Source organism: Triturus cristatus, chromosome 9 (genome assembly GCF_964204655.1).
Source record: "Triturus cristatus chromosome 9, aTriCri1.1, whole genome shotgun sequence".
Taxonomy (NCBI): Eukaryota; Metazoa; Chordata; class Amphibia; order Caudata; family Salamandridae; genus Triturus; species Triturus cristatus.
In genome coordinates this window covers 270,972,478-270,987,253 of record NC_140592.1, presented here as the reverse complement: position 1 = coordinate 270,987,253, position 14,776 = coordinate 270,972,478, and the positions used below count along the sequence as shown (strand labels likewise).

Sequence of the window (14,776 nt, the reverse complement as noted above, 5' to 3'; positions counted from 1 at the left end):
GTTAGTATGGGTACAAATTTAGAAATGTTCAAAAAAACACTGCCCATAAACCCTGTATCTGGTGTCTATTTTAGAAATACATAGATGTATTTGATACCTATTTGTCACTATTATATTGTACCATATGAATTGCTCTATACCTGGCACACAATGAAAAATCATTGTACGGTGCAGTTAAGTTGTTGGCTCTGGGTACCTCAGGTTCTTGGAGAACCTACAAATCTTATATATACCCACAACCAGAAGGGTCCAGCAGACGTAATGGTAGATTGGTTTTGAAAATCTACCATAGTAACAAGAAGTTACAGATAAAAACATAGTCACATATGGCTACTTTTTTCAACTCCGTCTCAATAGTATTTCATTTCAACTGTTAGTTTCTATGGGAAAACCTTGAAGGATCTACACAAATGACCCCTTGCTGAATTCAGAATTTTGTATAGATTTCCACAAGTCTATAGCTTTCTGGGATCCACTATGCATTTCACACCCGTTTCCTCCACAAACTAAAGTGAGGATAAAAGCACAAAAAATAGGAAAAAAGGGCTATCTCCCAGTCATTTACCAAAACTGTGGTAAAAAAAATGTGGGTTTCTGAATCAAGACTGCATGTTTCTGAAATCTGGGAAGATGGTGATTTTAGCACTGCAAACCTTTTGTTGATGCCATTTGTAGGCAAAAAATAAACAGGCACTTTATTCTGCAGCTTTTAATTCCTATTTTTCAAAGAAATAAGATAAAAAATGTAGCTATATTTTGGCCAATTTCTCTTTCCTCTCCAGGGAAATCCATAAACCCTGGGTGCCATTGGAATCCCCAGTATGTTGGGAAAAATTAACTCAATATTGGCGTGGATACCTTGTGTGGAAAGAAAGTTAAAGAGGCCTAAGCGTAAACTATCCCTATTTGTCAAAGGAGGCTACCACTGGGGGGTAAAAGGCCTAGCACTGAAAGGGTTAAATTGGGCCTGAATAGTATCAATATATGCACTTAACCATTCACTAATGCTTCTTGTGGGCTTGTTCTGTAGGACCCTTGATAGAAATGCTTTCTGCCTGGATCCAGAGTAAAATTAGGGGATTTTATCTGATCTGGTTCAGGACATAAGAAAAGCAGGAAAAATTATAATATCAACTGTAATGGATTCTGGTACCTGTGTGTGTGTGTTTGTATTTTTTCCACCGCTCTTCCCTAATGTGCATTGTCTCTTTGCGACCAGAGGAAGACCATAAAGAAAATAACAACTACACAGGATGCTCTTATTTTCTGTAGCCAAAACACTGCCTTTGCAATTTTTATTAACCTCTTCAGTGCCCCGCCCTTTCCCCGCCCTGTGCCGGGCGTTGAATTAGCGGGCGGGGTTCATGACGAGATAGTCTCGTCATGGGCACAGCGCAACCGCGCTCCATGACGAGACTATCTCGTCATGGGCACTGAAGGGGTTAATGTGCTGTGCTGTTTTGCCTGCCCTGCTTCTAAAATGCACACTATTTTAGGCAAACACAATTCCACCTTTGACATTGCACTGAATGCATGCTTTTCATACCACCATTAGGTTACACTTCTTTAATGGTGTGTTTAATAGTGTGTTATAAAATAACATTTCCTACCTTTCCTAAAGGAAAGTTCTATTAAGGACACACGGGCAGGGATTATGCTTTCATTTCTTCGCTTTAATCAGACAGCAGCCATGTAAACATTAAGAACCACAAGTCCCAAGAACATTAGGGGTAAAGTTCATGCAAGTTCAACAGAGGTCAACTAATGAGGACATCTCAGGGCCATCATAGTCAGACGACGATGTCTTTGCTTTCTCTTTCTTCGAGCGACAAACAGTCAGGATCAACCCTCACTCTTGCTTTCCAGAATCATTTTCTGTAACAGAAGACAGGTTGAGCACTCCGTATGAATCAATCTTCATTCGCAACTGAAATATCTATGTTTGCATACAGAATAAAACACTTGACAGCGACTTCATTTAGCATGCAACGATATAAAACTGGAAGGACTTGCATGCGTTCTTTATTTTATTTTCTAAACAAACTTTATTAAGCATTTACTAATCATACACAGTGAAAACAATTGTATGGGTCTGAGATAGGTATGAGTAGTCTTGTGATAATCTTTCCGCTGCTCTTCCAGCAGTCTCTGTGTTTGCATAACATTTTCTCTAAGCGTTGTAATATTTGGAACACAATATGACAACCTATGTGGAATTTGCTGCATCTACTCACCCTATACTAAATGGCAACCCTCGCCCTCCCCTCCCACCCCGATGCATGTCTTGAGTTATTGTGCTTAAACTTTCCTTATAGGACCGTTCGCTAGGGTCTGCTGCCTAGGTGTCCAAGTCTCTATAATCCCTGCATGCTTCCGTGGTCTGGAAGCTCCTCTCTCCCTTTCCAACTCTTTCTACTCCATCCATGCTGTTGTAGCAGTGTATTCTATGGCTCATCCTCCCATAGAGCCTTTTGGCGCTCTTCTTCTGGGGTATCCTCAAGCTGCTTGAGGTGTGCTGTTAGTGCTTCTTATGCCCTGGCTGCTTCTAATGCCTTTTCACTCCCATTTCCTTTGGCTTCACTGTGCCTCACAGTTCCTTCATATCCTGCCCAGCGTGCAAACTTCCCTTTCCATCTACTTATATGGAGTCCTCCCCTTGGCTTCCAGTGACTAGTGATGTCCCTTTTTGCCAGTACGAGACCCAAGTCCTGAAGTTTACTTGTGATCTTATTCCTGGAGGTATATGGAAATGTATGCACCATGCAGTATCCTGGGGTAATATTCGCCTGTTTTTCCGTTATTTTGGTAATTATTTCCGTCACTTCCTTCCAAAAGTTCCCTATCTCAGGGAAGATCCAGAACAGATGTAAAAATTCCACGCTCTCCTTCCCTCAACAAGGACAAGCCACCGTTGTTGTGTTGAAGTATTTGATACACCCTGGGGTAAGGTACGCCCTGTGAAAGACATAAAAAATTACCAGCTGGAATCCAGCATTCCCAGTAACCTTGCTGACCTGCTCTGTCAGCACACCCCATTCTTTCTCTTCTATTGGTTCCCCCAGGTCCCCTTCCGATTTCTGTTGTAGTTCAGTGAGGGGGGTGAGTGTCGCCCGACTCAGTCTCCTAAACAGGCATGTTACCGCCGCATAAGTCCCTGCTGCCATTACCACATATTGGCACCCTTCGGCTAATGGTGGCTTGGTAAGTCCGCTCCCCCAATGCTTATGTATCTCTGCAGTCCAGGCCGCATGTAGCAGGAAGTCTCCCCCGGTATCTCATATCTCTCACTGAACACATCAAAGGGCAATAAATTCCCCTTCTCATAGAGCATCCCCACTGTGGTCACCCCGCCATCTCCCACGCAAAAAGAACAATTGATGGATAGAATTCAAAACAATGTCATACATTCACCCCAGTACAGAGATCTGGGCCTGAATCCATTGTTTTTTTGTTCATCATGCCATTCCAGTTTGGACCCAGCAATATGTAAATCAGTCTTGATCCTGCACCCAATGAGAACAGTCCAGACCGAACTGCCAGGCCAGGTACTCCTTGGACTGGAAACAAGCATCCTAGGACCGGTTTCGGGCTTTCAGCCCTCATCAGCCGGGATAGCTTGACTCCAGTGGCATGGAGAGCATGAGACCCACGTCTGGGCATACCCATCCCACTCAGGGTGACAAATGCAAAAAGAACAATTGATGGACAGAATGCAGAACAATGTCATACATTCACCCCAGTACAGAGATCTGGGCCTAAATCACACCTCCTCCAGTCTGGTCCATGCGGCAGTGCCAGGCAAAATTTTAATGGTATCTCCTGTGCGTATGGGCATTTCACTTTGGCTCTCTGTAGGCTTCTGACCCAGCATTTGTAAGCCACTTGCAGCTCTGCAGTTATTTTCCTTTCCTGCAGGGTAGCCTTAATACTACTCTGGAAAGCAGATCTGGGGTTGGGCACCCATCTCCCTGCTCCACAGTTCCTCGTAGCTGGCTTGCGACCCACTTCGTCAGCCATTGGATCTGGGCCGCAGTATAGTAATATTCGAAGTCTGGTGCCGCCAATCCTCCCTTCCTTTTTGGCCTTAATAAAGTCTTTAGAGCTATTCTGCATCTTCCAGTTCCCCGCAAAAATTCTATCACCATCTTCCGGTGTTGACGAAACTTCTCCGCCGGTAACCGTAAACGCAGGACTCCAAGAGGGTACTCCAGAAGTCAAAATTGGCCTTCATCCCCCTGATAGCCTTTCCTACGTTACCTCTTTATCGTGGTAGATTTTGTACCCCTAGGTACGGGATGCATCTGCCTTCCCACTCTATTCCATTTACTGTTTGCGGTTTTTCTCTCCCCTTTCTGGTGGGGAACAGACAACTCCCTCCAAATTTACTCGCGTCCTGTAGGAAATATTACTTAAATCCATGGGGAATGTCATCAATTCACGACCCCGGGTGGGATAATCTCACCTCTGTGTCTTAATAGAATTGAAACTTTCATTTACGAAACCTAGGAAATTTTATATTCTGTCAGGGCCGGAGGCAAGGACAATACCAGTTCAAAGCTTATCCACAACTAGGGATGCCATGTTAGGGTACAACATTTTTTAAAACCGGGTCTGAGGACCAGTCTGCCGCATTCATGATATCCTCTAATAGAGCTGCTAAGCAGACTGCCCTAGATGCCATAGCTTCTCTGGTGGAGTGAGCCCCAAACCTCTGAGTGTTGAAGCCTGCCTCCTGCATGGCTCATCTGACCCATCCAGCCATGGTAGGGGAGGATACTGCTTTATGTGGTTTTGTGAAGGCGATGAGAAGTTGCCGTTCTCCCTGGGAACTGAGGTCTTCTGTCAAAGCTTCATATGCTTTAATGCATTTGACTATGCATAATTTGGGGGAATGTGGAAAAGCTGGGTACGAGATCACTCTGGATTTGGTCTTAGTCCTACATGAAACATGAAAAGTCACCCCCTCAGGAGTATAGACCCTACCAGTGATGGCCAAGGCTCAGACATCGAAAGCTGGCCTGCAAGAGACCAGGCAAAGGAAGGACGCAAGTTTAGCCGATAACTGCTTTCAATACAGATATTAGTCTCTCTGCCTTGAGAGTAACAGGTTGAGCAACCTATTGACGTCCCAAAAGACCGAATATTTCGATTCTGGAGGGTCAGACAGGCATACTCCCCGGAGTAGCTTCCCATGTCAGGTGGGTGCTCGCCCACAAAGTCCATCAATAGTAGGGTGACCTGCTAAGATTGCAGAACAAAAGGTATTGATCGTTTCGTATGTCAAACCCTCTGATGCCAGAGAAGCCAGAAAATTAAATTCAGGACATGGACAATAGAGGTCCCCATGGGATTCAGGTGTGGTTGACGACACCAACCCAAACAGATAGACCAAGCTGATCTTTATCTTTTAGTGGTATTGCTCGCCCAAGCTTTGGAGAAGAGGCCTGCAGCCTGGAACGAAAGGCCCCGGACTACCACCATCCCTGGTAACAGTCCACGCCATAAGCCGCAGTGAACCCTCCAGGACTAATGATGAGGATTGCCTGTGGGATCTCGGAGAAGTGTTGGAAATAGGGTTAGACGCATTTGAGAAGCCCAAGAAAGTTTAATCAGAACTGGAAACCATGCTTGAGATTTCCACAGGGGAGTGATCACCACCACCTCCGCTTGTTGCCTCGGGACCTGCACGTACAGCTTCATTATCATCAAGATCGGGGGAAAGGCGTAGCCTCTTTCTGAACTCCAGTTCTGCATGAGCTCGTCCGTTGCATGGGCAGAGGGATCCAGCCTTCATCTGAAGTACCTGATAATCTGGTTATCCAATCTGGACGCTAATAGGTCCACTGAGAAGAGATCTCAATGGAGGTTCAACTCCCGAAAGACCGAGGGATCAAGCCTCTAAAGGCTGAGGTCTCTCAGTGGTGGGACTGCCGATCCACCACTTGATTGTTCTCGCCTGTAAGGTGTTCTGCTGTGACTGAGATCTGATATTCTGGGCATTATTCCCAGAAGCTCCTGGCTAGATCTCATAGGCGTTTGGAACAAGTCGCCCCCGCCCTCTCAAGGTGGTTGATGTTCCTGACCGCAGCAACATTGTCCGTCTTTAGAAGGACATTGCACCGGATCCGCAAAGGAGCCTGCTATCAACTCCAAGCAGTTGTTGTGAAGAGAGCTCTCTAGTTATGACCATCTTCCTCCTGTGGAGAATCCCCCACATCGAGCTTCCCAGCCCACTCCACTGGCGTCTGATTCTATCTCCAGGTCTGGTTGTGACCCAAAAATGGGGCAGCTGTTCCACACATATATGCGCCAGCCACCATTGGAGTAATGCTCTCGCTTCTGCTGACAGGGGAACGCACTCTGAGTACGTCAGATCTCTCTGTAAGTGAGAAATCTTAAGGCTCTGGAGGGCCCTGTAGTGCAAGGGTCCCAGGAATATGGCTTGGATGGATGAGGAGAGAATGCCTACCACTCACGCCACTTTGCGAAGGGGGGTGACTGGTTTCGCTAAAGTGCAAATCAATTTGTGACAGATCTTGGCAACCTTCCGAGAAGGGAGGGTGAGAGTGGCTCGGACAGAGTCCACCACGAAGCCCAGGAATACTAGGGATTGTGTTTTTATAGTTCATGGGAAACCGTAGAGATTGTAGGAGGTAAATTACCCACTGAAGATGGGTGCGCAAGACTCCTGAGTTCTGGTTCATCAGCAGGAGATCGTCCAGGCATATTATGAGACAAACCCCCCTGGCCCGAAGGTGTTCCACCACTGGTCGAAGGATCTTGGTGAAGCACAAAAGAGCCGAGGCGAGGCCAAATGTCAGGGTAGTAAATTCGTAAGTGATGGCAAGCCATTGAAACTGGAGGGAGGCCCCAGTGAGGGGGAAATATGAGGACTGTTTGGTACACATCTTTTAGATCCAGTCGGACTAGCCAGTTGTTGTTGAGGAGAAGATCTTGAAGGAGGTCGATACCCTCAATATTGAAGTGTTGGTAAACCAGCCGTTCATTGAATTGTTTGAGATTGATCACTGGGCGTTGTCCGCCATCGCATTCGTCCACTAAGAAAGCCTTGCTGAGGAGGCCGCAAGGGTGCAGGTCGTCTGAACAATAGCAACTTTGGCTAGAAGGTCTCAATTTTCCACGTCTACTTAGTATGATTGTTAAGTATAATTGTTAAGCGTTAACCCGAAGGGTTGTGGAGGCCTCGACTGTACATGGGTGCCATAAAATTCTGCGGACATCCACCTCTAGATCAGCCTCTGGAGCCCTGCTTTTCTGGGGTAGGAGCGGGTGGGGTAGAATCAGCCGAATCTGGACTGGTTCTGAAATTCTCCCCGTCGAGAGGCCAAGCCCTAGAAAGAGGCCTGTTGCTGCCACTGCTGGCCGAGCGCCCCCTTACATGGCCGGCCCCGATGAAAACCCGAGGTACATCTTTTTAATAGAGGGCTAGACCTTGTCCAAGAAATTAAATGTCTGGAACAAATTTAATGAGCTCCTTGATAAAGAGCTCACCGAACAAGCTGTCCTGTGCTACTGGACCCACCTCAGAGTTGACTAATTCCTCCAGTTTGGGGTTGAATGTCATCATGTAGGGGTGGAGACATTCCGCCTTTAGGCGTTTGCAGACCTCTTTATTTTCTTCCATCCTCTGTCTTTCGACCATAATGCAGGTGGCCCCTTTTTTAGCCTGAACCCAGTCCAAGGATATGGGTTGTAGCTCATCTTGGTTAAGAAGGTCGGAGTTCGGAGCCAAGGGCTGTCCCTCAGTCAGGCGGTACGGGGCTGAGTATGGGCGCCAGGGCCTATCTGGCTCTGTCGGTATCTGAGACTAGGGAAGCATCACCATCCAGTGATAGAGGGGCAGGGGAAGAGGGGTCTAGGTCCGGGACGGGGGACACAGGAGAGGGTATGAGGGGCCTGCCAGCTCCAAGGAGCTATTGTCCAGGAAGGCGCACTTAAGGCAGGCGGAGGCATTCAGATCTACGCCAGCATGCTTCTTACTGGCCTGTTGGGGTGACTCAGGTCTGCTTGGAGGCTTAGGGGCATGGCTCCCCTGGGTTCTGCCTTTAGGTCGAGGGGGTGTTAGGCATTGTGCTGACAGCATCATGAGCTTAGTTTCCTGTGGAATTAAGGCTTCCAATACAGCCTGGTGAATGGATGCATCCATGACGACAGCCCTTTTTTCTCAAGGCGGGGTAGCAGGGTGGAATTTATCAAAATTCTCTTTAGAATAGAGTTACCAACAATTGTGAATTTATACTTCAATTTAGTCTGGTAGCATTTATGATGTAATTTTTCATTAGTATCAATGCCCGGGTGGGTTGTCCCAAAATGGAATGAGGGGGGGTGTTGCACTCCCCAGCAATTATCATTTGCGTGGCAGAAAGAGTCTTCAGCATAGCCTTGGTATGCCCAGGACAGACCTACGTACGCGGTGGAGAAGAGAGGTCAGTGTCTTTGGGTACCTACCCAGTGGGCGTCTGGCGCATTGCTAGTGCTGCAAATCACGGGGAAATGTTGCCACCGGTGGCAGCGAATCACTCATGAGGGGCATCGGCACACCAGGCCTTGGGCCTGAAGGAGACACAGCGGCTGAAACCAATGCTATCGTGCTCCTGACCAGAATGCAGTGCAGTCTGCGGCCTCACTGAGCTCCTGTAACTGTGTGCGGGCGCCACCCAGTGGTCGAACATTCACCCCGCACAGCCCTGACACACAAAAGCACCGCGTAAAAGCGAGTGCGCTTCCACGGGCTGATTAAGCGGCCCTGTAAAGGGAATCCAGTAATTAAAGCAAATCACACAAAAAATACCAAAAAGCATAAGTGGCAACAAGCCTGCACTTATATAATGGCTGTGAAGAGCAGCAAAGAAAGAGGAAAAAAGGACACTGTTGTGGGACTATGATGGCCTTGGGACATCCTGCTTGGTTAACCTCTGTTGAACTTTCTCCCTGATGTTCATAGGACTTGTGGTTCTTAATGTTTACATGGCTGCTGTTTGATTAAAGCAAAGTAAAGATAGCATAATTCTTGCCTCCAGTCCTGACATAGAATTACGCAAGTCAAGAAACTACAAAGGCTACCCGTGTACCATTGTGGGCTGTTTTTTTTTTAATTATCTTCAGATATACTACCACTTAGATTCCTGCCAAATCTCAAATTCCCTTTTTTCTAGCTAATCAATTGAGCTATAATTTTCAACTCTTCCTTTTTGTGCATGTCTCTTTAATTTCTGCTTTCTGTTTTATCATGAGTTAATCAACTCCATTTAGCTTCTTACCAATACCTTTACCTGCTTTATCTTGCTTTCCTCTCTTTGTCAATTTCTTTTCTGCTCTTTTCTTTCTCTGCCTTCAGTTCACCGCAAGGTTGTCTCTGCCTCGTCTGAATATTTCCAGACAAGCAGTCGGATTGCAGTAACTCATGAACACATTCTCTGCTAACCTCACCTTCCCTGACTGATAGCAATTCTTCTATGGTAAATAACCTTTACTTCTCTTTCACTCTGTGAGTTGTAAACCGGTGACATTTATTTATTTTTTATTTATTTTGAAGGTTTTATATAGCGCGAGTATCAGAGCGCTTTATAGTGCAGATGTAAGAAACAGATACAAACATAGAAACATTTAGGTGATTCTAATACATAGTGATAATTAATACAAACTAGCAAATATATTCTACTGATATGTAAGTAGCTCAAGTAAATTTAGCCATGAGAATCGATTTCACTTCTTTTTTGAAAGAGGCAATAGAAGGGTTCTGTCCTGTTTCTGGGGGCAAAGCATTCCAGATCCTGGGAGCCATTTCTGAGAAGGTCCGGTTGTACGTTTTCTTCTTGGCAAATCGTTGTGGTTTCAGAAGAAGATTCCTGGAGCTCCTGGAGGATCTGTTACCACAAGAGAGTACCAGTTTCTGAGTTAGATAACTCGGAGTATTGTGATGTAAGGCCTTGTGCGTCATACATGCGATTTTCAGATGAATTCTAGCCTCGAAAGGTACATTAGTATTGTAAGTGATCCTCTCAGGATCTTCCTATCCTTTTGTTGGTGAGGTGGTTTTATAGGAACTCTTTGCACCTAGCACCTCTGTATTGGGCTTGAGATTTCAAAATGTGGGAGGGTGGGGGTTGTAACAGATTTTAACATAGGGAGGCATTTTATCTTCTCTGTGATAAAGTTCAATATGAAGTAATACTAATATATGAATGTTGTTGGTGGTATGAGTGCATTTAGAGCAAATACTACATTTGTTTGATAAATGAAGATTCAGATTATGGACCAGTTGGTCTAGTTTGTGCTTTTCTAGCTTAACTTTGGAAGCACCTTTCTCATTAGACTCCATCACTGCTTTTTGTTTGTTTTATAGAAATAATGGAGAAAAATACAGAAACTTTTCAACATTATTAAGCCTCTCACATACACCCTCCTAAAGTTTTGTGGTGGTCGATTCAGAGGTCAGTGAGTTGATGCTCCCCAATTTCAGTAGTTCAGGCTACACTGATAATCAGTTGAAAAGATGCAAGACCCTGGGCCTAGGTGGACATATATCCTTTCTACAATCTTTCTCTGTATAAACTAATACCGGCAGCCACACCACTAGTAAGCTATATGTTCGTAGCATTTGTAGGTGTAGATCACATTCTCTGCACTTGCTTACCATCTAGTGTTGTGCACATACATTGCATGTTAATCTTCAAAGTAAAGGTTTACATTTTAAGGTGACTCATCATCCCTCTCCAAAATCCTCATGTACCAGGACAAAGACAGCACCTTACAATGATGTTCACCCCATCGGATATAGATCGGTTTTTCAGAGTTCTGAAACCGCCAAGCTACAGAAGAATAGACAATGATCACTTCAAAATCGAACAGAGTATTTTTCAAGGCCAAAACATATAGGGATGATTCATGGGGATGAGTTATTGGTATATGCCCTTCCAGTTTTTCCCTTAAGTGCAACAGCAAGTTCCAGTCATCAGACCTTGATAGGGTCAGTAATCGCTGCCTATTCGGAGACTACGAGCAATCAAAATGTTTTGCTCGTCAGGTCTTAGGAAACAAGACCATCTGTTATCCCAGGGAACATCAGTGGGCACACTACAAAACGCAGTGCCAACATTTTCCTGAGCCATCTACAGAGCCCACCATGTAGGATATTGATGGTACATACTCTGATGAAGATAGTGGTGCCCATCCAGCACCAGGGCTGGCTAAGGAAATCAGCATCAAGAAACTGTGTTCTCAGAGGACTCCAATTTCAGGAACCAACCATCTTCAGGGCCCTCAGTGAAACTTGCACCAAGCACACAGACCGCAGCTAAGGCGTCGATGCCATTCCAGAACCTTCCTACCAGTGTTTGTCCTAGACTCCAGGGCAAGCACAGCAGCCTGGACTCGAAAGCAGTTACCAACACATTTGCCTCACACCTCAAGTGTAGTCAGTAGCACATTCGCCTTCACCACAACCATCGCTACACATGACTAACAACGAGCATGAGCTATGAGCATGTTTCCTATGATGAGCCCACTCCAACTGCTTATGGAGAAGACACCTGTTAAGGTTACAGTGTGGATCCCCTGAAAGACCCATCTTTAGAGCCATACCCAGAGAATGCTTTGCTGCCTGTTGACATCACAGCATATCAGTCATCCAGAGGGCATCAGATCACCACAATGTGAAGCTGCTTGTGATTTAAGAGGATGACAGGTTTTTGGTAGAAACACCCTTCCAAGACTTAAAGATCAGTTCAGTTCTTGCCCATGCAAAATAGCATGACCGAATGTGTGTCCAAAGCTTTCAAGAACATGGTAAAAAGAAGGGTTGTAATCCTAAGGTTCGAGACGTAGTACAAGGTGGCACATGAGGCCCCCTTGTACATCAGAGGTCCATACCACCTGATTCCCAGATGGTTCACACTGCCAGAAAAATGATCTATGGCCTAGGCTCTAACTAAGCTCAATCATCAGATAAGGAAGGCTGCTAAATTGATGCAGCAGGTACCCATCAACATGGAGGCTTACTGGATCAGCAACACAGTGGCTCTTTGCCAACTCAGTGGGCCTCCTTTCCATGAACAACAGGTACCACTGGAAGGAGATGAACAGCTGGTGAAAATCCTGCCTGGGCCTATTGGACCAGAGGTAATAAGTTGGTGCAGGAAGGTAAAATAATCTCACATGCCAATATACAAAGTGTCTTGATGCAGCAGACACTGCATCACATGAGACCAACAGCAGTGTTCTGTTCTGAAGGCGTTAATGGCTCAGGATCTCATGCTTCGGTCCAGAGGTAAAGCAATAGCTATTCAGTGTTTAGTGTAACAACGAACACTTGTTTGGACGACAATTATACTCCGTGCTTGAGAAAATCAAGAAGAGCACAGACCTAGCCAAGGTTATGAGGCACTTCAAACTAAAACAGGCAGGTCTGCTTCTTGGTGCCAACAGGAAAGATGAGGTGTCATGGCTGCAGCAACAATGCAGTGCCATATCTTTTAGCACAAGCAGTCCTTTCAGTAAGGCCAGAGGTCTAAGTATTACCCCGGAGTAGGCTTCCTGGGCAATAGCCATGGGAGGTGTAGAGGAGCCCAGGAAAATGGCTCCTTTTCTTCAAAGCAGTGACTTGCCTACGATTCCACCAATCACACAACAACACTCAGGGAAGAAGGGTATACCTTTTGTAATGGGAGGAGAGAATCACAGACAATAGGTCCTACTCTGTGTACACCATGGAAATTGCTAGGATTTTTTTTTTTTAATTCTTTTTATTGGCATTTAGTAATATAAACACACATTTATCATGTTTCGCATAAATGACTAACATATAAGTAGCAAGGTAGACCATCGTTGGTATCGAGATGACATTTTACATCTTGGTCGGTGTGAATGTGGTCTGTGGTGTAGCAGGTCTGTGCCAGTTAAAGAAAAACCAGGGGGAGAACTGAACTGGGGAGTGCCATGGGGTTCTTAGTGTTTGGGTTAGGCGTATACTATGAGTCCGTTATTGCCTACTCCATCATGCAGCTACTATTCACCTAGGAGGAAGTGGGTATGCGGGCTGATATGGAGTGCTGTTGAGCGTTCCTGCCGGGGTAAGATGGACCCGATGGATCTAAATGGAAATTGCTAGGATAAACATACTTCACCACCAAACATACCGTCAGCCAAGAAAATCAAAGGCTACTGCAGGATTAAGTACAGGCACTGCTCTAGGAGGGTACAATAAAAACTGTTCTACAACATCCATAAGGGCAAGGCCTATAAAAGCTATACTTACTAAAAAAGGACAGGACACAAGTGCCAGTGCTAGACCTCGGGCCATTTAATTGTTCCATATTGTAAGAGCAATTCAAGAAGATGACTCAGCAAGACGTCATTCCACTGGTCTACACAGATCATCACATAGCAACTCTCGATTTCAAGGACGCCTGTTTCCATATTCCCTTCCATCCTGGACACCATTGCTAACTCAGATTCATGGTAAGTGGACAACAATACCACCCTTTAGGTCCAAAGGAGCCCCACTGGTATTTACCAAATGTCTAGTGGTGGTGGAAGCATAGCTGCATTACCATTCATCTACTTCCATATCTGGACTGGCTGATAAAGAGTAAAGAGGAGCAACCAACAGCAATGCCTAACACACCCCTGGTAAATTGCAAGCAATCACATCTTTCTCCCCAACAAATACAGCCCTTCTTGGGAGCCATATTAAACACTGCAACACTTAAAGCCTTACCCACCCCCAAAAAAAGAAACTGAGGTAGTAAGAGCAATAAAAGAACAGTGCCAAACAAAGCCCCAGATCAAGATCGGTTTCCTTTATATTTCTTTGTAGCATTAACTGAGCAGATATTCTCATCAACACATATAACGGGTCACTTAAGTCTACCTGTATCCTGACGTCTTGGCACTCTGCAAAGCTAGACTCATTGCAATGAAATCATGAGCTTTCCTTCCGACAATTCATTATGATTAAGACAGTGCAGGGTATTGAACGCTATCTATTGTGAGAAATGTCTTCATACCATAGGAGGCTCCTGACGTACTTCAGGCATAACAAGATTTATCAGCTTTTGTTACCTAGTGGGGCTTGGTGTACAGTCTCTGATCTCCCTCCTTGCTCTTGTAAGTGTCCCCGCCTGATACTTTCCATATTGTTATGATATGTCCTAGATTTAATCAGCTGTGCCACAATTTAGTCCGGCCTCTTCTGTTGAATCAGGATTTTACTCAAGTGCGAACCAGCTTTTTACTTTCTCCAGATGTTAAAAACACCCACTTTTTGATTTTATTTAACCCGTTTTTTTTAATAAGGGGTTGTTAATGGCCGCTGAAAAATGAATTATAGCCAGCTGGTTTAATAAGACAGTTCTTTTAATTGATGAGATGATATTTTTAGTCTATGCGTTTTTATCTTTAAGTGGATTTTATGTATATACTGTATTGAATGGTGTGAGATTTGGGATACCCATTTTAATTTTACATTGCATGATCTTTTTTCTATGTACTTGTATGATTTGAAAGAAAATCGAATACAATTCTAACTACTAAGCATTAAATTCACTGCAAGGCTGCGCAGATACAAAATAACATCTTAAATAGTTGTCAACGCGGATTTAGAAAGGGGCGAGAAACTATAGACCAGGCATTTCGGCCTCCCCTTAATGTGTTAAGTATGCTGCCATTAACCCCTTCCATGCGCATGACGGAACCACGCCGTCATGAGCCACGGACGACGTGTGCTCATGACGGCGTGGTTCCATCATGCTGTGGC

The 14,776-nt window shown here is 45.1% G+C and overlaps 1 protein-coding gene across 4 annotated transcripts in view; it reads left to right on the top strand.

Moving 5' to 3' along the window:
- LOC146797742 (cyclin-dependent kinase 17-like) overlaps positions 1-14,776 on the top strand; it is a 655,932-nt gene that overhangs the window by 618,008 nt on the left and 23,148 nt on the right. The window contains exon 17 of one of the 4 annotated variants that reach the window (XM_085624903.1): positions 9,359-9,444. The exons of the other annotated variants lie outside the window; for them this stretch is intronic. Coding sequence (XP_085481029.1) covers positions 9,359-9,444 — 86 coding nt within the window. Of the gene's footprint in view, positions 1-9,358; positions 9,445-14,776 lie in introns of those variants that run through there. 4 annotated transcript variants of the gene reach the window in all.